This window comes from Vicugna pacos, chromosome 7 (assembly GCF_048564905.1).
Source record: "Vicugna pacos chromosome 7, VicPac4, whole genome shotgun sequence".
Classification (NCBI taxonomy): Eukaryota; Metazoa; Chordata; class Mammalia; order Artiodactyla; family Camelidae; genus Vicugna; species Vicugna pacos.
The window spans coordinates 21,875,227-21,899,976 of record NC_132993.1 but is presented as its reverse complement, the minus strand read 5'-3'; the positions used below and the strand labels follow the sequence as shown (position 1 = coordinate 21,899,976).

The 24,750-nt window shown below is 43.7% G+C and overlaps 1 protein-coding gene across 1 annotated transcript in view; it reads left to right on the top strand.

The window, feature by feature from the left end:
- The first annotated feature begins 927 nt into the window (after positions 1-927).
- The window catches only part of SND1 (staphylococcal nuclease and tudor domain containing 1), a 379,404-nt gene continuing 355,581 nt past the window's right edge, over positions 928-24,750 (top strand). Inside the window, exon 1 of the mRNA XM_006202257.4 lies at positions 928-1,258. Within this exon, the coding sequence (XP_006202319.1) occupies positions 1,181-1,258 (78 nt within the window). The 5' untranslated portion in view covers positions 928-1,180. The remainder of the gene's footprint in view (positions 1,259-24,750) is intronic.

The window sequence follows — 24,750 nt, the reverse complement described above, 5'->3', positions numbered from 1 at the left end:
GCATGAAAGTAAGGTCCTATAATCCTCACAGTATTGGCACTCGACCAATATTAGTTGTCTCTCAACGTTCACTTAAACATTTAAATGCCTTTGCTTTGCGCCCCCCTCCCCCTAATATCCTTATTCGAAAGAGACCAGGGCTAGGTGTAGGGATGGGTTCTTCACACTTGATCAAGGGACTGCCTCCTCCTGGCTCAAGGAGTGCGTGTTAGCAAGGCTTTCCGTAACTTCGCTGGCGCAACTAGGAAGAGATCGAAAAAGAGGGCCTTTCGGCCCCGTGCACAAACATATCACCCGCGTAAGAGATTTATTCCTTCCACCATCCCCCCAACGCTAAAAAAAAATTATTCGAGCGCCTAACAAGAGCTAGACACCGGGGACACACTCCCTACTACAGAGAGGCGCGCGGCCACGTTCGGGGTCAAGGCCAACATCCGTAGGTTTCACGGTGTTCAGACTTTCCCAGGTTCGTCCCACACTTTAAGCTGGGTAAAACGTCGTTAGTCGGTGTGCACCAGCACTGAGATTCCTCTAGGATCCAGCTTCGTTGGCTCGGGCTCCCAGTCCGCACTCCACAACCCGCGTGCCCCTCCCGGAACACCGGCGTCCACTTGGGCTCCCCGGCGGCCCGCGGGGCGGGGCGCAGCGGGCGGGGCCAGGCCGGAGGGCGAGGCTGACCCCGCCCCCGGGGCTCCCATGGCCCACCGCGCCCCACAGCCAGATGCTGACGTGTCCTTTCCTTCTCACTACACCTCCCGACACCACTTACTACCGCTGCCCCGGAAGTCCCGCCCTATATTTAGCCCATCACCGCAAATCAGCTCTTTCAGCGCTTCCTGAAACGCTCCACCCATTTTGAGACCAAGGGGCGGGGCTCCTCGAGCAGGGCGCCTATTGGCTTGGGGTCCGGCGGACTCCGGGCGCTAATTGGCCGGAGGGCGGTGGCGCTCTGGCACGCTTGCGCGGCGAGTAGAACGTGTGGCGGCGGCGGAGATCGCGTCTCTTTCGGTCTCAGTCCCGCTGCTGCTCTCGTGAGTGCCCGGCGAGTCCGTCCCGTCCGTCGTCCGCAGCCGGTCTCTCGCCAGCTCCTCTCTGCGGCGGCCTCTCACCAACGCCGACACGCACATTGACACATCCAAGCCGGCCCGCCGCCTTACTCGCTGCCTTTCCGTCTCTACACATGGCCTCCTCCGCGCAGAGCGGCGGCTCCTCCGGGGGACCCGCGGTCCCCACCGTGCAGCGGGGCATCGTCAAGATGGTGAGAGCGGGGCCCCGGACACCGATCCCACCGCCTGCCACCGAGCGGGAGTCTGGCGCTGGCTCCTTCCCCTCCCGCCAGCCTGCGTGGTGTCCCAGATCCTCTTTCCTCTGCCCCCTTCCTCACTTTCACTCGTTCTCGGAATTCCCTCCTTAGACGCAACCCGACACGGACTACCCTTGGTACCTTGCCTCCCGGACACCCTGGCATTCGGGGTCACAGTGATTTCCGTGGTCGCCGCACTCAGTCTCCTGGCTGTTTACCAGGACAGACCGGTTACTGATTGATTAACGGGGATAATTCGTTGTTATCTGGTCCTCCGTTCCTCCCGTCTTCCTGTCCATTTTGACATATGCTGAGCAGTTTGCAGTTTTTCGAGATCCTGACATCTGCTCTTACAAGGAACTCCTGGAGTACTTGGCCATCTTGAAGCTTTTATGTTTTCACTGACGCTCAATTACTTACTCCGAGTTTTCTCGCTCCCTTTTTCTCCTTTCCTGTCTTTTTCCTTCCACCTCTGGTGTCAAATCTGTAGTCCTGAGAGCTCCTTATATTTGTGATCCCCCCGTTTTTGACTCTTAAAGTGTTAGGCCAATAGGAATCTTAGTGATCATTATTGTTCCCTCACCCCTTGCAGATGAGATTGGTTTGAAGAGGGCAAGTGACTTGCCTAAGGTCACAGTGGTTTGGCTTGGAGTCAGGATCAGAGCCCAGGTGTTCTGATTCCCAGTCTAGTTCTCTAACACTATAGATTCTGCCTGATTTTGTATCTCCTCACTCCCTACATCCTTGAATTATGAATTTAAAACCCTGCAAGTTTCATTTAAAGAAAATGTATCTCCAGCTCCATGATAATTTTGGAGTGTAAATTCTCTTTACCAGTTGTCCACTCTGTTGTCCTGCTCACAACCCTTCCAAATATTGGAACCTGACATTTCTTGATGGTTAACAGAATTTCTGGTTGTGATGACCAGACTTTTAGAATTCATTTCAGACTGCAATTCTGACTTTTCCATCTGAAATATTCTTTATGACACTTTGTCCCAAAGCTTCACAGTGTTTAAAAGTTTAAAAAACATTCTGTTTTCTTGGTTCATTGTCTTTCATAGGATTATAATGTTCTTCAGCTTGTGTGTGTGAATTAGATTTCAAGACACCCCCCTCCCCCGTTCTCATGTATTCATTCCTTAGGCAATATTCTGCCTCCAGCTGAGATTCTAAGGGTTTTCAGTATTGCTTTTCCCCTTTATACATAAACCGAGAGTCAAAATTTATCAGAAACTGAATGAGAAGGGAATTTCCAAGGTCCAAATATTTTCACCTCTTTGAAATATTGACCTGACCCCTGAAAGGATTATCCTTAAGTGGCTCTTCTTTCATTAGCTTTTTTCACGTGCACCGATCTTTCCCTTCACCACGGGAACAAAGCAGCGCTTGGCGGTCTGATGGTGGGATTGGGAACCTTGAGTGAATCTTTCTGAGTTTTTTCCTTTACTAAGGCCTGAATTTTTCTTAAAGGCCCCTCTCATTTGCTGGGTGGGAGTAGAATGAAGCTGAACATATTGTCGCTTCTGCCAATGCTGGAACCTTCCAAGGCATCTGGATGCTGTGGAGTGCCCATGCCGGCCCACAGATTACCCCGGTGGATATTGAATATCAGCAATCACTTGCTTAATAAGGCTCCTGTCTTGTGCCGAGTCTTCCATTTATTTCCTCTCGTTTGTAATACCTAACAAGTAGATAGGCTCATTGGCTACATTTTACATATGTGTAATCTGAGGTTTAGAAGGAATAGTTGACCCCCAGGACAGGGACTTTGTTTGTAATAAGAGGCAGAGATGGGACTTGAACCCAGGCCTGTCTGCCAAAGCACATGGCTCTTCAGTATCCTGGTCTGATGCCTCTGACTCCAGGGCAGAACTTTAGTGGAGGGTGGGGCCCGTGATGCACGGCCGCAAAATTGCAGGAAAGTGAAGCTGACTGTAATTGAGCCGAGGAAAGATTAGATGTTTCTTACTCCTGTCTTATCCCGGGGCTGCTGTTTTGGTAAGTGACTTCATATGGTGCTTATGGTTCTAATGTGCAAAAGAGTGTGGTGTAGAAGACACGTTGGGATCGGGAAGGAGGCTTTGAAGACTCAGTGGTCGTCTATACTGATCTTTTTCTGTGACCAAGCTTGCAAGGGGTCAGGGGTTGGGGGGGTGGCGGTGAGTTCCAGGCAAGGATTAGGGGAGGGAAGCCGAGTGAACTGCAGAGCAGCTGGCAGATTTGTGCCAGGCTTCGAAGCCTGTCTGGAATGAAAAATCGACCCCTGGCAAATTGCTCTGTGTGAAGCTCTGCTGCTAAGCAAAGTTGTATTTTCCTGGAGAGTAATCGTTTCCAGCGGTACTAGGAACTGCTTCGTAAGAACTCTGCGAGGGAAGATGGAACTCTCTGACAGAGGAAGGTGTGAAGGAAATAGCTTGATGAATGGGAACACAGTAGTCACTGCTTTTTTGTCTTAGAGGAGCAGGGCAGAAACTAGAACCCTGACTAACCAGAGGCGGGCCTCTCAGGCTGAGCCCTCCGCGTTTGTCTGGACAGAGGGTGAGCTGAAGGTCTGGGGTGGCCTAGGGTTGAGGTTTGCGGCAGTAAAGAGGAATACTAGTCCTTCCTCTTTTTGGGCAAAAGAACGGGTTGTAAGGCCGCGGAAAGTGCACATTTCTTCTGGTCTCTGCCTTTCCGTCCCAGTAAGTGCTGTGTTCCTTTTTTGAGGTTGACGAAGACAGACCTTGGGAATCCAGTTGTACAGAATTTTGGCATTTGACCAGTTTTTTCAAACGATGGTGATGGTAGAGGCCGCATTTGCTATTGAGAGCAGGAGGAAAGGGACAGAGTGGGCTCTGGAATGTGTTAAGGAGGAGGTGGGCAGTAAGTTAACACGAGCACCGTGGAGCGCTTCTGTTACTGGAAAGACAGTGGGGATGATGGAAAACTGAAGGTGGAGTTTTATTTTTTGATTTGGGATGAGACTGGCAGGTGTGTGGGCAGACAAAATCGAACCTGGAAAAGTAAATGTCTGTCAAGTCAGATATATTTTCAAAACCCTAGAGGATTCTAACTCTAGGTTTGAATAATTTGCTAGACTTCAGCAGCATCAGACTATTGTCAGCACATGTGAAATAGAGGTTGGGAGAAGTCTTGGGGTATTTAGTATAAAATTCAGTCACCCCACTTAGCAGCTACTTAGAGATGGCTATTTTCTCTGGTTTTACTGACCTGATTTATTTCTGTTTTGGAGATAGAGCCCTTTTCTGTGCCTTCACTCTGTAACTCTCGTGTCCTATGTTTGCATGTCTTTTCAAGCAGGAGCACCCAGCAGAATGAATCCGCCACAGTTCTTGAACTTTCTGCCCTTACCAGAAGCAGCCATGGAAGCAGCATATCTTACCCTGCTTGTGGTGTGGAAGGCCAGAGGGAGGACAGTTCCAAATCCTGGCTCCCATTTCACCCTGCCCCACTTAAGAGGGGAAAGGAATCCCTCTGTCCATCTTTGGTTTTGTGCTAAGAATCATGATTCTCACCCGATAACTAAAGCATAGGGCACCTGTAGGAGGAGATGGCCACGATTTCCTCCTTCGAAAGGACTTGGGCTGCCAGTTGTGGTAAAGCGGGATGTAGACATTGTGGTGAGTAGCTTAGTGGAAGTTTCTACAGATTACAGCCGGTAGGAAATGCTGCCTATAGCTAAGTGTTTCTTCCATGTCTGAACTAAGAAGTATGTGTCTTTCCTGAGTGGTGTGGGGACAGAGTAGTAGTCTGTTGATCTGTTCCTTCCTTTGTGCACTTAGCTCATGCAGACTGAAAGAAAAACACCTTTCTTAAGCTACTTAAAATACTCTCCTGCTACTCAAAGGGGCAAGGTTGCTGAATGGCAGTATTTTAATAGGGCCATTTGCAAAGAAGTAGGTAGACTAGGGTGGAAGGCTTTTCCCTCTAGTCCTAAAATTGCCTACTTCCCTCAGGTGAGCATGGTAGCTTTCAATCAAAATTGTAAGTAAAGGGGCACTAAGTTTTTGCTGTATCTTAAAGGCTTTCTGTCATGTTTTCTTTATGAAAAGGAAGCATCCATCTGGCTCTAGTCATGCTAACAGTGGCTGCTGCCGTGTAGTAACTAATGATAAAGAATGATGAGCAGTCATATTTTCTTTCTTGAACACATTTTGTTGATCATCTGTGTGAAGCACGGTCTGGGTATTGGAGAAGCAGCAGTAAAAAAAGTAAATCAGATTACTGCCCTCATGGTTCATGGAGGAGACAGACAATCAACAAGTAAATAAGAAGTAAGCATTATAATATAAGAGTGATTTCAGGTAGGGGAATGTGACAGAGTGGTTGGAAATAAGGGAAGGGGTGATGCCTTTAGATAGGGTGTTTAGGAAAGGCTTCCCTCAGCTGAGATCTGATAGACATCAAAGAATCAGCAGTAGGAGAAGAGTTCCCAGCAGAGGAAATGCGAGTGCAAAGGTCCTGGGGTCTCCACTGATGATGATCTTCAGTGTTTTTATAGTAGCTCTTCAATTTCTTCAAGTTCAGTGTTCCACGTAAATAGTTTGGGCTTAACTTGAGCTGTTAATATACGTGTTGCAGGGTGATAAATGGCAGAAAGGCAGTGGAGATGGTGGCTGGTATCCTGGTATGATCAGTAAGTCTACTGAATAAATGTAACCAGTGGGAGACTGATTGAAAAATACTTACTTTCGATCAGATTCATGTTTCTTACAGGCCAAGACAGAGGTTTTTGGACTTCTCATCAGCCAGTCCTGTGCATTCCCAAGGTCATCACCTTTCAGTGGAGGGGACCTGACTGAGAAAATAAGTGCCAAGAGCAGGCAAGAGACTTACAGAGCATCTAGGACTTGTCGGTGTTTATATTTCTGCTAGCATTTTATTACTACAAGGAATTTAGTAGCTCGTCAGGATAGAACAGCTCACGTGCAGTGTGGCTTATTAACAGGAGTGGGGACTTCTGAGGCCGGATAGTGATCAGTGCTGGTAATAAGCAGGTGAATGATTTGGTGAGTCTCTGCCCCAGTTTACTTGGAGAATGAAACTTGGGAAATAAGTGCACAGTTTAGTTGCCATTGGCAAGTTCAAAAGAGAAAATTGGCCAGGTTTTTGAATCCAGGTAAGATGGTTCTACAGCTCATCCTGCAACCAGCTTGAACCAGCTTGAACTAGAAATCCAGCTGACAGGTGTGGTTCTAGCAGAGGGTACAGAGGATATCCTTTGGAATCTGGTCTTTGGATTTATTTTATTTCATTTCTTCAAGGAATAGCTAATCTAAATATTGTAGGAAATTCTTTTTTCTCATCACAGACAAGGAATGAAGTAAAGGGATTCAACTCTTACTGGGCTTATGTCACTTTTCCTCCTATTTCTTGTTTGGAGATGGATACCCACCCTGTTTCTGTTGCTACTTCTTCTCCTGGGAGACTGACATATGCTTTTTGTTCTACAGCAGAAATTGATGCAGAATCACAGGTTGTGAACATTGGATGCAGATGGAGTGTTGTGGGATTTCGCTTGCAGTGAGACTCAATATGATAAATTAATGTTATGTTTTTCTCACTTAGCTCCAATGTTTAGGGAAAAAAAGAACAGTGGTTTCAGTCAGCATTTTTTAAAAATTAGGAAGTTAATGACTTACAGGGAAAATAAACCTAATGAAAATTTAGATGACATTTTCAGATGTCATTTTTGAGATGTTCAATCTGTGATATAAGCTGGGCTCGGCGCGTTTTCTCCATTTACATGCTTATAGTGAGTGACTTTAAGGCACCACCTCTTTGTGCCTCAGCACATTTTGAGGTGCTTTAAGTTCTCCTTATGAAGGAAGTAGTCTCCTTGGGATGATCTGGTAACACCAACCTCATCTGTAATAGGAGGAATTGAGGAGATTTGGGGAATGGTACTTTAGGTTAGTAAATATATATGAACATTGTTCCTGGGAAACAACCTGGCAGAGAAGAGACGTCATTGGCCTGGGATTCAGGAAATACAAGTGCCAGGCCAGATGTCGCTGCTCTCCATCCAGGCGATGTGGGTAGGGTAGTCCACCTCTCAGCCTCTTCTCTCTCAAATGAAGTGGTTGGACTCATCGTCTCTAAGCTCTTTGCAGTCCTCGAAGGCTGTGATTGTATAAGAAACCCTATATTACATGTCTTCAAGCATGAATTAAGAGCTGAGAAATCTCTTACTTTCTGGTAGTCTTCACTTTGGGTTGTTGCTTATCCTGCATGAAACATATTTTCTGTTCCTCTTCTTTTTTTTTTTTTTTTTGAGAAGATGTCCTAGTTGAAATAGGGTTGTCTAGTGTGAAAGACCAGAGAGTTTGAATTAAACTAAGTGATCAGATACTGGAGTGGGTGAAGGGCGGATAGAATTGAGCCAGAGAGGTTCATGGCTTCATTGGTGGTATCAGGATAGACTCGTGGAAGTGGTTGCTCGGGACCCAGAGGAACATGACATTACGCAGTCTCAGCTCTGCTTCAGAACAGCCCCACGTGCTCCTGGGGCAGCGGGTCTTGAGAAGGGTGAGGAGGAGGAGGGCACTCTGGGAACCTGTAGTTCGTGGGGAGAGTTTTTTCTGGCTCTGATCTTGTCTGGGGGAGTCTGGCGGGAGTATGGGGCTTGGTTGGGTTCTGAGCCAAAGCCTCTTCCTTTAGATCATTCTCACTGTCTTACAGATCTTTCCCACGTCTATTTAATGTTCGAGAATAGGAATCATCTTAATCTATTCTGGGTAATTCGTCACATGGTTTCTTTTCTTTTGCATTTATTTTTTATTGTAAGCTTTCTTAAGTCTTCTGGGAGTCTTTTTTTTTAATGGCGGTACTGGGGATTGAGCCTAAACCTTGTGCATGCTATGCACGTGCTCTACCATTGAGCTACACCCAGCCCCCATGGGAGTAGATTTAGAGAAGAAGCACGGTGCTTTCCTAAACAGGTCGTTGCATCAGGACCACCTAGGAGGCTGTTCTGAGGCACTGAATTAGAATCTCTCCAAGTATGGTCTGGGAATCGGTGTTTTTAAACAGCCACTCCTAGGTGGTTCTGAAAGTCCATTTGGAATTGACCCCCAGGGTTGGCATTTGAGACCCACTGATGATCTTGTATAACTCCTGTGCCGTGTGTAGTTGAAGGGGCAGGACATACATGACAAAAGAAGTGTATGTTTTTGGGGCCAGTGCACCATAATTTTATACGAGGCAGGATAGTAGCTTCTCTTTTTTTCTCTTTTTTAGCACTTGTCTTGCTGGCTCCCAGGACACTTTGCATTGCTTTTAATCTGTAGCTCAGTATTGGGCTGCCGTCTCAGGGGTCCATTTGCAGTGGCTCTGAGAGCCTATTCCTAGGTCATAACTGACAGCTGAGTTGTTGTTTTCTGTGCCTGATTTAGGCCATATGCTCATTTTAACACTCATCTGCCACTTTTCCTTCTATTTGCATAGATTCCCAAGATCTCCTATAATTTGGCACCAATAACTTGGCACATTAGTACTATGGAAGTCTTCCGTCTTATCTCCAGACAGGAGGATTCTGTGCTCGCTTTCTGCTCCTGTAATCCGACGGAGCCATTACCCTCTGTGGGCTTTTTGGTTTGTCTGTTTGGATCCATCCTGGTTCTTGTTTATAAGCCCCATTCTTAACAAGAACAACAGTAAAAGCCAACATGACCTCTTTGGTGGTCTTAGTCTTTACTTTTTATTCCACTATCTTGCCTAAGATGGAAATAACATTTTCTTGTAATTCTCAGGTGTTTGAAGTCCTTATGATCAAAAGTCGTATTTGCAGTTCCTTGGTGGCCTTTCCTTATTTTGACCAACAGTTTTCTGGTTCATACCTGAAGTCCTTCCAAAGGCTCAGGTGAATGCCGTCTAGTGTTAATTATTTCATAATTAGTGATATTTAAATTTTGGACTTAGTACTTGCTTATAAGACTTCAGACAGTTATAGAAGTATGTAAAGTCAAATGCAGAAATCTTTCTGTTCTTACAAGCTTTCTAACATTTATTCTCATTCCCCTAAGTAAATGTGCTTCCTACAGTTTTTTTCTGTAGTTACATACACCCTTTTTTTTTTTTAAAGAAATAGAAATTAGGTCATAATGAGTCCTGTAACTTTCTTTTTTTTTAAATTAATTGTTGTAACTGTCTATGTCATAATTACACATCTACCTCATTCTTTAATTTTTGAGGAATATTCCGTCATTCGAGTGTATTTACTTATCCATTTTTTCCTGTTGATATATGGACATTCTTTGGTAAATCTTGGTGTTCTTGTGTCGGCATTTTTGTAAGACGGCTTCCTAGAAGTGTGCTTAATGTTTTTGGTGGTTGTAGGAGGGCTTTACTTAGACTGCACCTTTTTATTTCTTACAGGTATCATCTTAGATTAGATTTAGGGCAAAATACAGCTTAACATCGCCTTATTCATTAATCACGTCACGTTTGGTAGTCTCTTTCCGCAGTCAGTATCCTTGACAACCACTTTGTCTCTTCAGGGGAGGGCAGAGCCCCGCACCTGGCCATCCTTAAATCACTGCTTAATTGTTTAAAGACCTCCAGGTGCTGTAAGGTCTTAGTACTTAAAGGAGAGTAGGCTCTCAGAGTTTTAGCCTTACCTGTTTCCTCTGGGTTCTAGGGAGCTCCAGGGCTAAGGAAGTGTGCAGCCACCCAACTACAGGTGACAGGAGCGGGTGAGGGCAAGGTCCCGTGACAGTCTGACTTTTTTTTCCTACAGGCTGGTACATAGCTCTTCCTCTTTTTTCTTTTTCTTCTTGGATTAGAAGATGGTGGTGGTAGGTGGTGGTAAGCGTGACCACATCCTGCTCAGGAAAACCCAGCCATTTTCCTAGTTGTTTGGAGAGACTGAACCAGGGGAGTCTTATTTGCAGCCTTTTGGTCCAGTACTGTTACCTAAAGTTTCCTGGCATGTTTTGAAACACTACTTCTAATTTTATGTAGTTTAAAAATCTTTTGGGCAGTCAGCTGTTTTTTAAATTGAAATATTATTTTACAAGGAAGCAATTTCACCGTTGAAAATGGGAAACCAGTATTATTTACTGGTTGTTACTTACTAGAAAGTACTTTTAAAAAAAAGAAAACCGCACAGTGAAAACAAAACGGTTATTAAATTCTAGCAGGTACTGCGTTTTGCAGAGGGCTCTGAAGGAAGTTGTGATTAATAAGAGCTAGAGATGTGTGAAAGGCTTCCTGCCAACGAAATGAAATTGTCTCCTTCATTTAATAGGAAGGACTGAAAGAGAGTTGAAAGGGGACGGCATAGCTCTTATTTATGTATAAATATTAAATGCTGGTACGTACAGGGCTTATATGCCACCTAAAACAGTTTCTGTTTTTGTTTTTGTTTTTTAAACAAGCCCACACCCTGGGAAACAGACATAACTTGTGTCTTGAGCAGAACTGAACTGGTTTTCTGGGGTGTCTGTGGTTCATATCATTAGCTCCACTGACCACTAGCCAGAAAACCTTGGGTAAGTCATCTTACCCCTCTAAGTTCCAGCTTTGCCTGTGGATGAGCATAGTAACAGGGCTCACCTCATGGGGCTGTTGCTGGTGAAAAGAGAAGGCAGTGTCCTGACCATTGACTGGTGTTGGTAGTCCAGCATTTTCCGTATCTGTCCCCAACTTGGACAGGGATGGAAATGGAACTGAGGCAGAGTGAGAGGAACAACGGCACCTGGTAAGTTTGTGATGTTAAGATTGTTCAATTTGAAGGACTGGCTTTAATTTTGAGATTATTATTTTTGACTAAAATGTCCTTTATTTTGTAAGTAATGTGATGGCATTTGTTTTTTTCTAATGTCCTTGGCAAAAATAAAAAATGGATAGCATGTCAGTCCCTAATTTGGGGAGGAGGGAAGCTACTGGTCTGGGAACCCCTGGCTTAGCAGAAATATGGGCACCAGAAAATGTGTAACCTTCTGAGCTTTGGGGGGTATCGTTCATTTATTTAACCTTTAGGAAAGATGAAACAAAATTTCAGTAATGCATGGAACGGAGCAGCGCAGCTGTGTATGTGAATGCTAGTGGTGGGTCAGCGACACAGGTGTGGCTAATTGAGGCTCCCTTGGACTCCCTGCCCTATCCTCCCAGCAGCCCTCTAGTTTCTGGTACGTTAGGACCAGCCTGCATTTTGTCTGCCTCCCCACCCCTGCCCCCCAGGAAAAAAAAAAAAACATGTCAAAACATGAAGTTGATATATTTAGAAAGAATTTTCCACTACAATGTAAAATGTTTTCTATTATCTTTGCCCCAAGATGGGCTAGGTAATCCAAACTTGTTTGGGGGACCAGTGCCCCAAACTGGCAGTCTCCCAGAGAGAAACAGTATGTAGAACCAGCATAAATTGGTTATTTGCAAGGAACCACTGCTTATCTGGCCTCTACCTTTGTAAGGGCAGGGCGACTTACACCCCAGTCTGCCCAGGGCTGTTATCTTGGCATGATTATCGTCAGTTAACAGCCCGTTTGCACTCTCAAAGTGTCCTGATTTGAGTGATAAAATGTGTATTTAGTGGGTTTAGTAAGAAGAGTCAAATCTAGGAGAAAGAAGGTCGGGTGGCACAGTTCTCAGAGGCCAATAAAAATGGGAGGTAGATGTTCTGTGAGTAGCATCTAGGGTGGCCTGAGAGGAGGGGGGTCTCCAGGCTTGAGACCAGGCTGTGCGCCTGATTCTGGCTAAAGCTTTGGGCTGGTAAGATTTTAGTTGTCAGTATCATTAAAATGCTCCTGATAAACAGAGGCAGGTAGCTTAGTTTTATGGTGAAAAGGGGCACTTGTGACTCTAATTACTGAAGGTTTTCTTGGAGAATGGATGGGCTGGAAAAATCAGATGTGGTATTTTCAGATCAGTTTCTTTGTTTTAAACATCTCTTCTGGGGAGATGGTGAAGGTGACAAGCCTTGACAGAGGTGGAGGAATAAAATGGATGAACTGGAAGGCAGGAGAAATGGGTAGGTACAGGTGGGAATACTCAGACATTCTTGAAAGCAGCTGTGAGCAATCTGCAGTCAATGTGCTAGTTAAAGGCAACTTGCCTGAATTGAGGAAGGCTTGCTGGAAGTTGGTGGTAGAGAAACGAACAAGGTAGGTTTGCGTTTCTGGTCTCTGGAATGTGAATTTAGGGAACTTTTAAACTTTATGAATTCTGTTCCAGGAGAGGGAGGGTGCATATAGCCTTTAATACCAGGTGCATTTTTATCTTTGGCAACAATGCAAAACAATGACTTACTATGCCAAGTGTTGTTTATCTGCTTACCCAATAGGATTCTCCCAGGTCTTCATGGAAAGTGGGGCATTTCTTCCTCCCTTTCCTTCCCTCCGTGCAGGGGAGAGGGAGACTCCGGTACCTGGATCCTGGAATCTCGCTGAGATCTATTATTCTGTGTGCAATAATTGCTTGTGTTACTACTCCTGGCGGGTGAGCCCTTTCACAGCCCGGAGGCCAGGAGGCTGCCTCTGTTACTTAAAAGCCGAGTTATCTTGTTAAACTCCTCTCCTGTGAGAGCTTTAGAATCTCCCGGGAGCTCCCGCAGGCTCTCGGTGGGGCACAGGTCCAGCTCCCAGCTCAGCCGGCGCTGCCCCTGTGTTAGTCATCTCCACTCAGGCGCGAGAGGAATGCCTCGGGGAGCCAGGCGGTGCGCGGCCTCCAGCCAGAGCGCTCGGCTGCCACTTGAGTCCTAAGCCTCGGATTGGTGCTCTTAGTGAAAGTACCTCTCTTAACTCTCGTTTCAGAAGAGATGTTTCTTTGATTATCAACCGGAGAAGCTGAAAGCCTATGTAGAGAGAGTAATAAACTTAGGACTCAGATTCTAAGGAACAGGGAAAATGGGTTTTTAAAAGGGGTTGGTGGCACAAGGCTACACATGTGCCCCGTGAGTCTGAGCTGTCCATAAACTTGCACATGAAATTTCTATGCTGTATATATTAAAGACTCTCCTTTATTTTCTTATTCATTGGAAAGAATATTCCCCCTCCCCCAAAAAAGATGAGAGAATCACAGAGCTGGGTTTTAGTGGTATGAGTAGACTGTTACTGGTATTCTCAATAAAAATGGGGGCACGGTCTCTTCTGGGCAGTACTTGCAGTGAAGATATCACAAGCAAATTCCTGATCGAGGCCTTCGGGTGAATTTCTTACGAATCTGCATCCTGGTGGAGGATGGGGGCGGACCAGGGCACCAGCTTTGACTAGGGAAGGAATGATCACTTGTAATCTCCGGCTGTGTCAGTTGATTAGGGACTTCTTCGTAGTCTCTGTAGGATTTTAATGGTAAGGAGACCCCTGGGATGGTACATTAATTTAGCAATAAAGGACTTCAAAAAGGTTTAGGGTAGATTTGTGGTTTGCACTTCTTTATTTTGACATCTAAAATTGACTGTCAACATTTCAAATAGGGAAAGTTTCCAAAGAAGTTTGGATGATAAAATGGGAAAATTAATGCTTTTCATGGGTAGCATAGAAGTCACCTGATTTCCCAAAGTTTTGCAGTCAGTCCTACGTATAAACCACAATAAATATATCAGTTATTCTTGAGATGATTCATTCTGAACAGTGTTGAGTACTAGGCTCAATCATCTAGCCTCCCATGGCTATGTACAGTAGGTCTGAGAAAGCAAGCCCGACGAACAGTAAATGCAGTCATTTCTCTAGGGTGTTGCAAAATCTCTGATACACTTTCACTTAGCTGTATCTGGCACAGGTCTCCTACCCCCTTTTAATCATTGGATTATGATTGTATTTTGTAGACTGTCCATTTTGCTCAGGGTGGCGGTGATGGTGGTGCCGTGAGGAGAAATAAGAGATGCCAGCCGTTACAGCCACTGAGGCTAGGAAAGTGGTAGCTGGACTCTCCCCAGCCCAGGGTCAGGAATCATGGCTGCACCTCTCCTTTCCTCTGAGCATTGGAGGTGGGGAGGAGATGGGAGTAAGAGTTGGGGATGGGGTGGGGGCTGGACCCACAGACCCTGGGAACTAAGGAACCCCTGAAATACGATTGTAGGTCTCTCCACCCTTCCTTGGCAACCGGTACATTACCTCCATTTACCCCTGAAGGGAGAAGAAGTCTTTGCCATCAGAATACTTGTTTCTTGAGCTTCCCTCACAGAAGGCGTACTCCGTCTTTGGGGAATTGTTTCTGGTCCCTGCAGTGCCAGTGCATAAACTTGGGAGAAATAAAATCTTCAACCTTCCTCTCACACATGTATAGCAGTTCAGAAACGCAGAGTGGGCATGTATGCAAAGTGTATCTGAACAAGAAAAATGGCATTGTTATTTGAAACCCACCAAAGAGGCTGAGGTCAGGTGCCCTAGAAGTGAATATTTTGAAGCATTAAAAAAAAAAAAAGTGACTTTTTAAAGTACTTGAAGTGTTAAAATTTCGTATAGTCCCCAAACCAAATCTGCGGACTAGGGCTCCAGTCCACCATTGATAAACACTGCTACAGGTGTTGCGGAGAAATGTGTTACAGCTCGCTGTTACAGCCCAGTGTGACAGCAACCTGGATCTGGGCAAGAGACCAAGCAGCACTCAGAGTTGGAGAACTCAGGTTTATTACCCCAGCGGGCCCAGAGGAGTTAACACTTCAAGCCCTGGACCCCGTCTGTAGGTTTACACAGGCGTTTTATAGGCTGCCATGCAAATGAAGTATAACAGAAGTTGACCAACCAGGAACAAGCTTTGTAGAAATAGACCAATCAGGAGTGAGAAATAGCCAATCAGGAGTGAGCTCCATGCAAACGAAGTACTATAAATAGACCAATCAGAAGTTAGGGAAGTGGACCAATCAAGTGAGAGTAATAACCAATCAGGAGTGAAGGAAATAACCAATCAGAAATGAGCTCAGGGAACCAATAAAATTTTAGGTGTAAGTTAGCCGCTTTAGAGGCAAAAAGTAGAGAGCCTCTGGGCCAGGGAACCGGACTGTACTGGGAGAAGAGCAGAGGCCCTGCCTAGGGGTCCTGCTGCCTTTTTATGGGACTTCCCGCCTCAGAGGCTGGGATGTGGAAAATACTCAGAAGGCATGGCCCGTGGAATTTCTAACCCCATTCCTGACTAGCACCTGAAAACGCCTGTAATACTTCGTTCACAAACAGTGCTTAGAATGGACCTTTACAAAGTCGTAGGTCTAGAATTTGATGTTTTTAGTGGCAGTACTGTATTCCAGCTGGGATCTGGGTTGGATTCTGAGCCCGTTGGAGAATCTGTGAGCTGCTTTGATGGTTTCTTTCTTCTCCACTGAGCACCTCTCTCCCTGTTGGTATGTTTTTTTGCTTCCACTTACATTTCTCTGCAAGCTTCTTTCCTAGAGATAAAATGAAAAAATGTTACTCTCTCATTGCTATCAGTTTAGGCATTTAGATGTTTTTGTTACGCTAGTATTTGGATATTGGTCTTGGGATATACATCTATCAAGAGATTCTTGTCTATTATACAAGAATAAATACCAGATCATGGAGTGTATACTCAGAAGAGGTGACAGCATTTGTTCAGACAGTATCTCTTTGGGGGATATGGGAAATATCTGAGGGAAGTGGGAAGACAATTGAATAGTTAATTGGGAGGTTTCTCCAGTGTGGTCTGGGATATAGATTTGAGTGGTTTCTGTTGAGAATAGACCTGACAGCTCACAGGAAATAATCGAGTGTTTGGAAATGAGTTGGGTAAGACATTCTTAAGGGGAATTTGACATCCTATAGTAAGAGGGCTAATGAAGAAAACGGGTTGAAGGAAAGCGTTCCCAGAGATAAAACGAACATCTTAGGGGAGAATGAAATGATGCTGGAGACGTCATTTAGATGTCGAGTTAGAAGGCAGAGAGAGAAGGCTGGATGAGGTGCTGAACTCTGGGCCGGGAGAATCTTTTGAGGGGAGGGTTAATGAGGACATGTTGGCCTGTTGGTGATGCTAGGGAGGGAGCCCGTGGAAGGCCTTGGAGAACATTCGGGCTACCTGTTGTCATTTGGCAGAGAAGCAGAAAAAACAGCTGTGAGTGCACCACTTGCTCTGGAGAGCTTAGTTTGTTAGCCTCAACCAAAATCCACTAAGCTATGAGCTACTTAAGGACAAGGACCCTATTTTAATTGTTTTTGTCCCTTCTCCTCATAGTCCAGCACTTGATACTTGTGCTTCATACATACTAAGACCATTCATTTATTCCAAAAAAACCCACTTCTTGAATGTTTACTTTGTCTCCGGTCTTACTCTGGGCTCTGGGGCTAGGTGGTGAATAAGAAGGACGGAGTCGTTGCCCGGACAGAACTTGCCGCATGGAGAGGAAAATTGATACTAAAGCATTAATTATGCTATTTAACGTTGTGATGAGTTCTTTGGGAAAGAAATGGGAGAGAGGGTCAGAGTATATCCAGTGTATATCTGACCTAGTCTGGGAATTGGGAAGGCCTCTTTGAGTAAAACGTTTAAGCTGAATTTGCCGGAGAACCCATCTGAGCCAGGACAAAGTCCCCAGGCCGAGAGGGGAATAAGGAGGCGGGGAGTTAACCTCACTGTGCTACCCAGCACCCGAGGATCTTGTTAAAGTGCAGATTCTGAATCAGTAGGTCCAGGTGGAGTCGGAGCCTGCATTTCTAACAAGCTCTCAGGTGATTGCTGGCTGGCTGTGCATCCTTCTCCTCTTTCTTTCAGTTGAAAAGATGATGGGATTCATCTGTGGCCTTGGTGGCTGCAGTGATGTAACTTCGGGGGCATTCAAAGTATAGTTGATTGGCTGTAGAGACTCTTACTCTTCCTGCCCCCTCCACGTGCTGGCTGAAAGTACTCCTCTGCTGTGCTGGCATTTTGATCCTGACCCTTTGGCGTTGTCGAGGCGGACAAAGGTGTGGGGGAAGCCAGGAGGAAATTAGGACTTGGTAAAGACAAAAGAAAATAAACCCCTAAACTCAGAGTCCAGTATCTTGCAAATTAACAGATCTCTCTTGGCATATCCCAAAACATTTTCCCCTTTGTTTAGACTCCGGCATTGTTTTTGATAGTCAAATTCTTAGTTGATGATAAAGAAGGCCAACTCCCAGGGGGGAAAGATTACAGGACTTCACTTGAATGAGAAATATGTATGGTGCTCTTACCTCTTGCAGAATGTTCTCAGTTACTCTAGCGCAGAACTTTCACCAGTTGTTTTCTCAAAGCTTTTGAGACAATTAAGGGGTTTTGGGCTTTTCTGACTATAAAGCCTAATTAGATTACACGTGTGAGTTTTTAAAACCCACACCAGATAAGTAGCACTGGAAGGAAGAGGGTATCTGCCTAAAACTCAAGATCCTTTTTGGGGGCAATAGCCTTTTTTTGAACTGTGTACCCAGAGGTTTGAATTCTTTGATTTGAAAGCGTCCAGCATTTTATTTCATTTGGAAGAAGAACACGAAGCAATGAATGGGTCATACTGGAAGACAAGGCCTTTGCAACACAGTAGTAGTTTTGTTACTGAACCGAACTTGGGTCCACTTTGCCGCACAGCAAAGCCAATTTACTGACACTGGATCATGGTGAAGTACAGCGTTTATTTGCAGGGCTCCAAGCAAAGTGGCTCGAGTTCAGAAGACCTAAACTCCTCGATGGCTTTCAGGGAATGGTTTTTAAAGGCAGCCTTTGGGGTGAGGGCTGCAGGGTGTATGACTGTGTTCTGATTGGTTGATGGTGAGGTCTCCGGGTGCTGTTAATGTTAATCATTAACCTTCTGGTTCCAGCCAGCCTGAGGTCTGTCTCTGCTGGTTCCCAGATGTAGTCACCATTCTCCGCCTGGGTCGGGGTCTTAGTTCCTGCAGAGCACCTCAAAGATGTTGTCAGATGGTTATGTGTGGCCCTTGGGGAGGAACTAGGACTGTTTTATCACTGAACTATTGTTACTCTTCTTGTTTAACTGCTTTTTGTTTCTGCATTCCCTCCCTTCCCTAATTAGTAACTTCTTGTGCCTGCTCTTTGGAACTCCCAAAGGCCTAGGAGACTAAAGCCTTTCTCTGTAAACAAGAAACGGACACGGAGGGGCTTTTGTACTTGAGATGGCCCCACAGGGTCCTGCTAGGTTTCAGTTTGACGTTCATTCTCTTAGTAATGTGTGTGGAGGGAGGGGAGCGGGAGAAATTCTTAGCAACACCAAGGAGATCTAGTTCTAGGGATTTGTTTTGTCAGCGAGGCTCTGAAGCAGCCCCGTAGTGTGTTTAGCACCTTTAAAAAGTTTTTAAAATTTTGTTTTAAAATAATTTCAGACTTACAGAAAAGTTGCGAGAGTAATACAAGTAACTCCTGTGACCCTTTCACGCAGAGTCCCCATTTGCAATATCATCCTCTCTGTATTTATTAGATACTGTCATTATTCTTGGTTCTATAAAGTTGCAAGCACTGAGTTGGTGAATTTCAAGCCATTGCTTCTTTGAGAAATACAGAGTTTGGTCCTGTGAGCCTCTGGTCACCACGTTTTAGTCAAGTGGTAGATACACAACCTTGTTCTGTGTTCTTCTATTTAAAGATGTTTTATTTAATATACAGTGTCGATTCGTTAATATTGACCTTTTGAGCAACAGCACTGTAACTCGTGCCTGAACGAAAATTACTCAACACGCATTGTTTTCTCTGTAAGGCACATCATAGCGGCTTGCTTTGTGCTACAAGACTATGCCTGGGGGGCCATTTTAAAAACAGCAAAATCAAAAAACCTGACCACTGCAGTAATTTTCCTTCAGCTTTAATAGTCTGAGTACTTGACCCTAAACATCTGGTTGAAGGGTCAAAGTCCTATAGTGATCTTTTTTAGGTTTTGGAGTCAATTAATTGGGGGTTCTTTCTTTGATAATTTTTACACATGATAGTTGCTCACTCTGAAATATTCTTTTGACACCTGGAATGGAATCTTCTGAAATGACACTTTGATTTGCCTGTTGTAGAGTTCCTGCTGAACTCTTATTTCTGAGTAACTGGTTCCTTGACCACAGTAGAGCTCAGTGTCAGGTAGTGAGGACTTGGCTCTGCACAGGACCATCCTCTGGCTTCTGGCTTCTAGCAAATTGAGTTAGTTCCTTCATGGTGAGGCTTTATTTGTGCAAGTTATAGCCTTGATGGCCTTTATGTAAGTCACTCATTTTTTGATTCGTACTTCTCAGATCAGATATTTAGCATTTGGAATTAATTAGAAAGTGCACTGGGAGAACACTGTGTTCTAGTCCTGATGCCATCATCTGACTGTACCCCAGTTTCTTCATCTGTAAAAAGGGGATAACTGCCTGCTCTGCTTCCTCAGAGCACTGTTGTGAGGATGGAGAGGAATGGATGTAGGGAGGGAAGGAAGAGAGACCAATGGACTGTGAGGCATCTCACTTAGTAATCCTAAAGCCCCGAGAAGATGATAGTAGTATTGTTCTCACTTATAGATGAGGGAATATCGCAGTATTTGGAATGCTTTTCACTTGAGTTTGTATTCAAACTTAAGACTGATTTCAGAGTTCATGGTCATCTGAGGCTGTGACTGTCAGGATACTTAGTCAGGTTTGAAGTTCAGCAGAGACTTACACTATGATACTTGCTTACCATTGTCTTCGTAGTTATAAAAATCAGCTCCTAAATCCACTTTCCCAGAGAGTGGGTATCTTAGCTGATAAAGCAAGGAAGCTAGATTATGGATTATTTATCTAATTCTTTCTGGGTGAATTCAGTGGTGGGAAAATTTCTGTGATTTTGATACTTACTTTTAAATCCCAAGAGGAAATGTTTTCTTTTGTTGTACATATACTTCCAATCTTTACTTCACACTTTGAGCTATTTCTTATAACAGTATTGGCTATTATTTATTGGGTCTTCTGGCCAACTTCTGTGCTGTAGACTTTGTTTCCTTGTTTAGGTTTCATAACATCTTTCATGGATGTTCTGATATACTTATTTTATAAGTTAAGAAATTGAGGCTCATAGAGCCAATGAACTTTCCGAGATCACCACTGACATTGATATTTGATTCTGAAACTGAATTCTTAGTGCCATATGCCCCTACCGTTTCTCTGATTATAAAAATGAGCAGTTTGTGTAACTTGAAATGCTTGTCCCAGAGTTAATTTTTCCTATGCAGTCAGCTGTTTAGACTACCATAGAGCTAGTTTTCGTCTCATTCCCTTGTTGCAATGTTTTATATCAGGGGTTGGCAAACTGACTCTGTAAAGGGCCAGACAGTAAATATTTTAGGCTTTTCAGGCATTATGGACTCTGGAGCAACTACTCGACTCTGCTGTTCCAGCATGAGAGCAGCCGCGTGGACAGTTACAGAAATGAATGAGCTTGGCCATGTTCCAGTGAAACTTTACTTATGGATGCAGAAAGTTGAATTTCATTCTTTTTTTTGCATGGGTTACATAATATCTTTTTTTTTTTAAACGACTTAAAAATGTAGAAACCATTTTTAGCTCATGGGTTGTACAGAAACAGGTGGTAGGGCGGAGTCGGCCAGTGGGCTGTAGTTTGCCAATCCTGCTTTTTATCATTCTGAAATTTTCTTCTTTTGTGTCTCCTTTTTGGGTATTTGTTTGTAAAACTGGGCTCTTAAGTCTGCTTTCCCTTCATATGGTAGTGTTTAATAAAGTGTTGGTTTGGTTTGGGGCAGCCAGCTCATGAAAACCTTTCTTGCTTGGTGATTTAGTCTCTGACACCTGCTCTGCTGGCACATGTAAGCGGAGATTTTAACAGCAAAAAAGATTTTATCAGTAGGTAACCTCACCCACCGTTTTAACAGATATCAACTCCCCAAATACTTGTTTCTACAGCTCCCCAGTTGCTTGTTTCTGTATATGGCACAATGGAACATCAGGACTGGGGACTTCAGGTCAGGTCCTTGCCCTGCCATCAGTTTTATTTTTAGCAAAAGTCACTTTATTTGTCTTGCTGGCAGATTTTTCATCTGTGAAATAAAAGGGCCTCAATTAGATGCTCCCTTTAGCTGCCTTCTCTCTGCAGTGATTGTGGAATCCCCTTGAGATTTGGACTCGCCTCTTGCCAATTTTTGGGACAGCTGGCCCAGGAGTAGCTACTTATGCCTGTCTCTCCTGAACAAGCCCGTGTACCCAGCGCAAGTGCAATGGCCTATCATGAGGCCATGGGCTTCCAGGTCATTGTACTGGAATGCTGGGCCCTCTCATTTGGGTTTGCCTCTTGCCAGAAAAAGAAAGGAAAAGCCAGCTGTGTTGGTGAGTATTCTGGGAAAGACCTCACAGCTTAAGTTCTTTGGGGATTGCTTGCTCTTTGTCTAAATGACTTTTTAATTTTCAAGAGATGATTCTTCCTGTGGAGGCAACAGTGCTGCCTGCCAGGAAGCTTTTTCTTGATACACTTTGAGATTTTCTCCAATTTAGTTTTCCTTTCTTTCTTGCTTCCTTTTTTTTTTTTTTTTAAGTTATGCTCTTGCTTTAATTCCACTTCTTAGAAGAAGTTTTCTGCTTCATTAAAGTGCTCAAGAGTTCTTTCCCACCCTGGATGGTATTTTTAGGTGGAGAAAACACCTTGTCCAAAGAGTCGGTGGCCTGCTTCTTTGTCCCTTTGACATACAGCCCCAAAAGGTGCAGCCTTTGGGTTCTGACCTTTGCAAGCTTCCAGATGGTATTACGGACTGTTACCCTCCAATGACTTTCTTGGTTCTTCTTTCTGTGCCACAGAGGGAAAGGAGTTCATTCTACTTGCTGTACTGTTTCTCAGAAAAAGCTTTTATTGTTTTTGGCCATTTTTATGCTCGTCAGGGCTTTGTAGATTTCACTAAAGTTCTGCTCCTTTCCTGTGACTTCTACCTTGTTATTTCTCAAGGCCTTGAAAGTTGACAGTAGCCCTTCATTCGGCTGTGAATCATTATCACCATGCTTGACTTTTGGTTCTGAGTCAGCTGCCTTTTAAAAACATTTTTTGTTAGTCTTGTTCAGCTAAGGGTCTAATCTTCTTGCAAGCTATGGAAATCCCCCTGTGGTGAAACAGACGTTTTATGTCATGTACTTCCATATTGGGACTTAAAATTTTTTTAATTGAAATAAATTCACATACCATAAAATTATACAACTATTACCACTACCTAATTCTAGGACATTTTTCATTGGTACTCAAAAGGAAAAGAAACCTTGGACCAGTTAGCAGTCACTCCCTGTTCTCTCCCTCTAGCCCTTGGGAACCACAGATCTACTGTCTGTATGGATTTACCTTTTTGGGATGTTTCATATAAATGGAATCATTCAATATGTGGCTTTTTTCCATCTAACTTCTTTCATTTAGCAGAATGTTTTCAAGGTTCAACCATATTGTAGTCTCCGTCAGCACTTCATTTCTTTTTATTTCTGAGTAATAATTCCATTTTATGGATATACCACATTTTGTTTATCCATTCATCACTTGTGGGACATTTGGATACTTTCCACTCTTTTTGGCTCTTAGGAATAATGTTGCCATGAACCTTTATGTACAAGATTGTAGATGGACATGTTTTAGTTTTCTTGGGTATATACCTGAGTGGACTTGCTGGGTCATACGATAACTCTTTTTAACTTTTGAGACTGTCAGACTGTTTTCCAGTGACTGCATCACCAGCAGTGTATGAGGGTTCCAGTTCTTCCACATCCTTGTCAACACTTGTTACTGTCTGATTGATTATAGCCACCTTAGTGGCTGTGAAGTGATGAGTCAGTTGTGGTTTTGACTTGCATTTCCCTTATGACTGGTGATGTTGAGGACCTTTTCATATGGTAATTGGCTATCTGTGTATCTCCTTTGGATAAATATCTTCAAATCCTTGCCCATTTTAATCTTTGAGTTACAATAGTTCTTTATTCCAGATGCTAGACCCTTGTCAGGTATGTTTTGTAAATATTGTCCTTCACTTTCTTGATTGTACCATCGAAGCACAATATTTTTGATTGTGCTTTCTAAGATGGTGTCATATCTAAGAAACCACTGCCTAATCCATGGTCACAAATATTTATACCTATGTTTTCTCCCAAGAGATTTATAGTTTAACTCTTAGAATCAGGTCTCTGATCCTTCGAGTTAACTTTTGTATGTGGTGTGAGGAAGAGGTCCAACTTCATTCTTTTGCACATGGATGTCCAGTTTTCCCAGCACATTTTTGTTGAAAGGTTCTTTCCCAAGTATTTTGACACCCCTTTTGAAAGTGAGTTGACCATAAACTTAGGGATTTATTTTGGGCTCTCTTTTTGTGACATTTTGGCGTTTATCACGTGGCTGCCTTTACTCTTTATATTGGATCTTCATATTGGCAGATAATGGCTAAGATAGTCTTGCTCTGTCTTAACAGGCAGATAGATCTATTAGGCCAGTCTTCCTTGTGGAGCTAATAGGATGCTCTCAGCTAATAAGATATTATTCTAAGGTCAAGATGATTTTTACTCTTCATGCTGTGAGAAAAAATACTAATTTTATTGACATACTGATGTATTTCTAGACCATCACTTTTTTTTGCTGTAAGTATAGTGTGAGTAGATTTTTGTGTAAGAAGTTTTCTCTTTTTTGTGTCTGTGCTCTGGGAGTTTTAAGAATTAAACCAGTATCTAGTGAAGATTTAGGGTGGTAGTCCTGTTGCTGGGCAGCATTTTGGTAGCTGTCCGTAAAGTGTTTCACTGTAGGTAAATCTCGCAGTAAACCTATTAGAGGGTTTGAACAGTTTGAGCCCCCATTTTCCTTTTCAGCTGGCTTGTTTCAGCCTTTGTCACCATCCAGCTTGTGCCCTGAAGCCAGGTCATCTGAATCACACCATGCCTCTCTGCAGCCTTTATTGGCAGAGCTGAGAAGTGTCTAATCCATAACCTCAATCAAACTGACTCATTGTGACAGCTGTTTTTACAAACCTCCTGCTGTATCAGGTAGGGCTAAGATCGTTTTTCTAGAATATGTCATTGTATTAATATAATTGGAGAAAGCAGTTACCATATGACTTGCTTTCTATGCCCTATAAATTAGCAATTAAGGATAATTACTGCATCCATGAAAGTTTGCAACATGAATCAGTACAGCTTTGGCAGAACAATTATCCCTGACAGTTTCCTCTCAATCTTAACATTATTCTTCTGGAATTAAAATTCTCAATAACAAACAGTATTTTGCTTGTTACGTTTGTTTGGCTCCCCCCACTAGAATGTCAGCCCTCCAAGAGCAGATGTTTTTCACTGTTCTGTTTCTGAGGTGTGTTACTTGCGGGGAACAATGCCTGGCATATAGAAGGCACTCAGTAAATTTGTGTTAAATGAATAAATGAATAAATGAATTGGTCAACGGATAAAATTATAAGTAATCAACTTAGCTGTCGGTCTTGTAATTTAGAAGTAAAAATTACTTGTTTTGGTGCCATAGGAGATACAAATTAAGTTTGATAGACCCTTGGTCGTCTTCATATTTTACTTAAAGAGTTTTTTGTTTTGGGGGGAGGTAGTTAGATTTATTTGTTT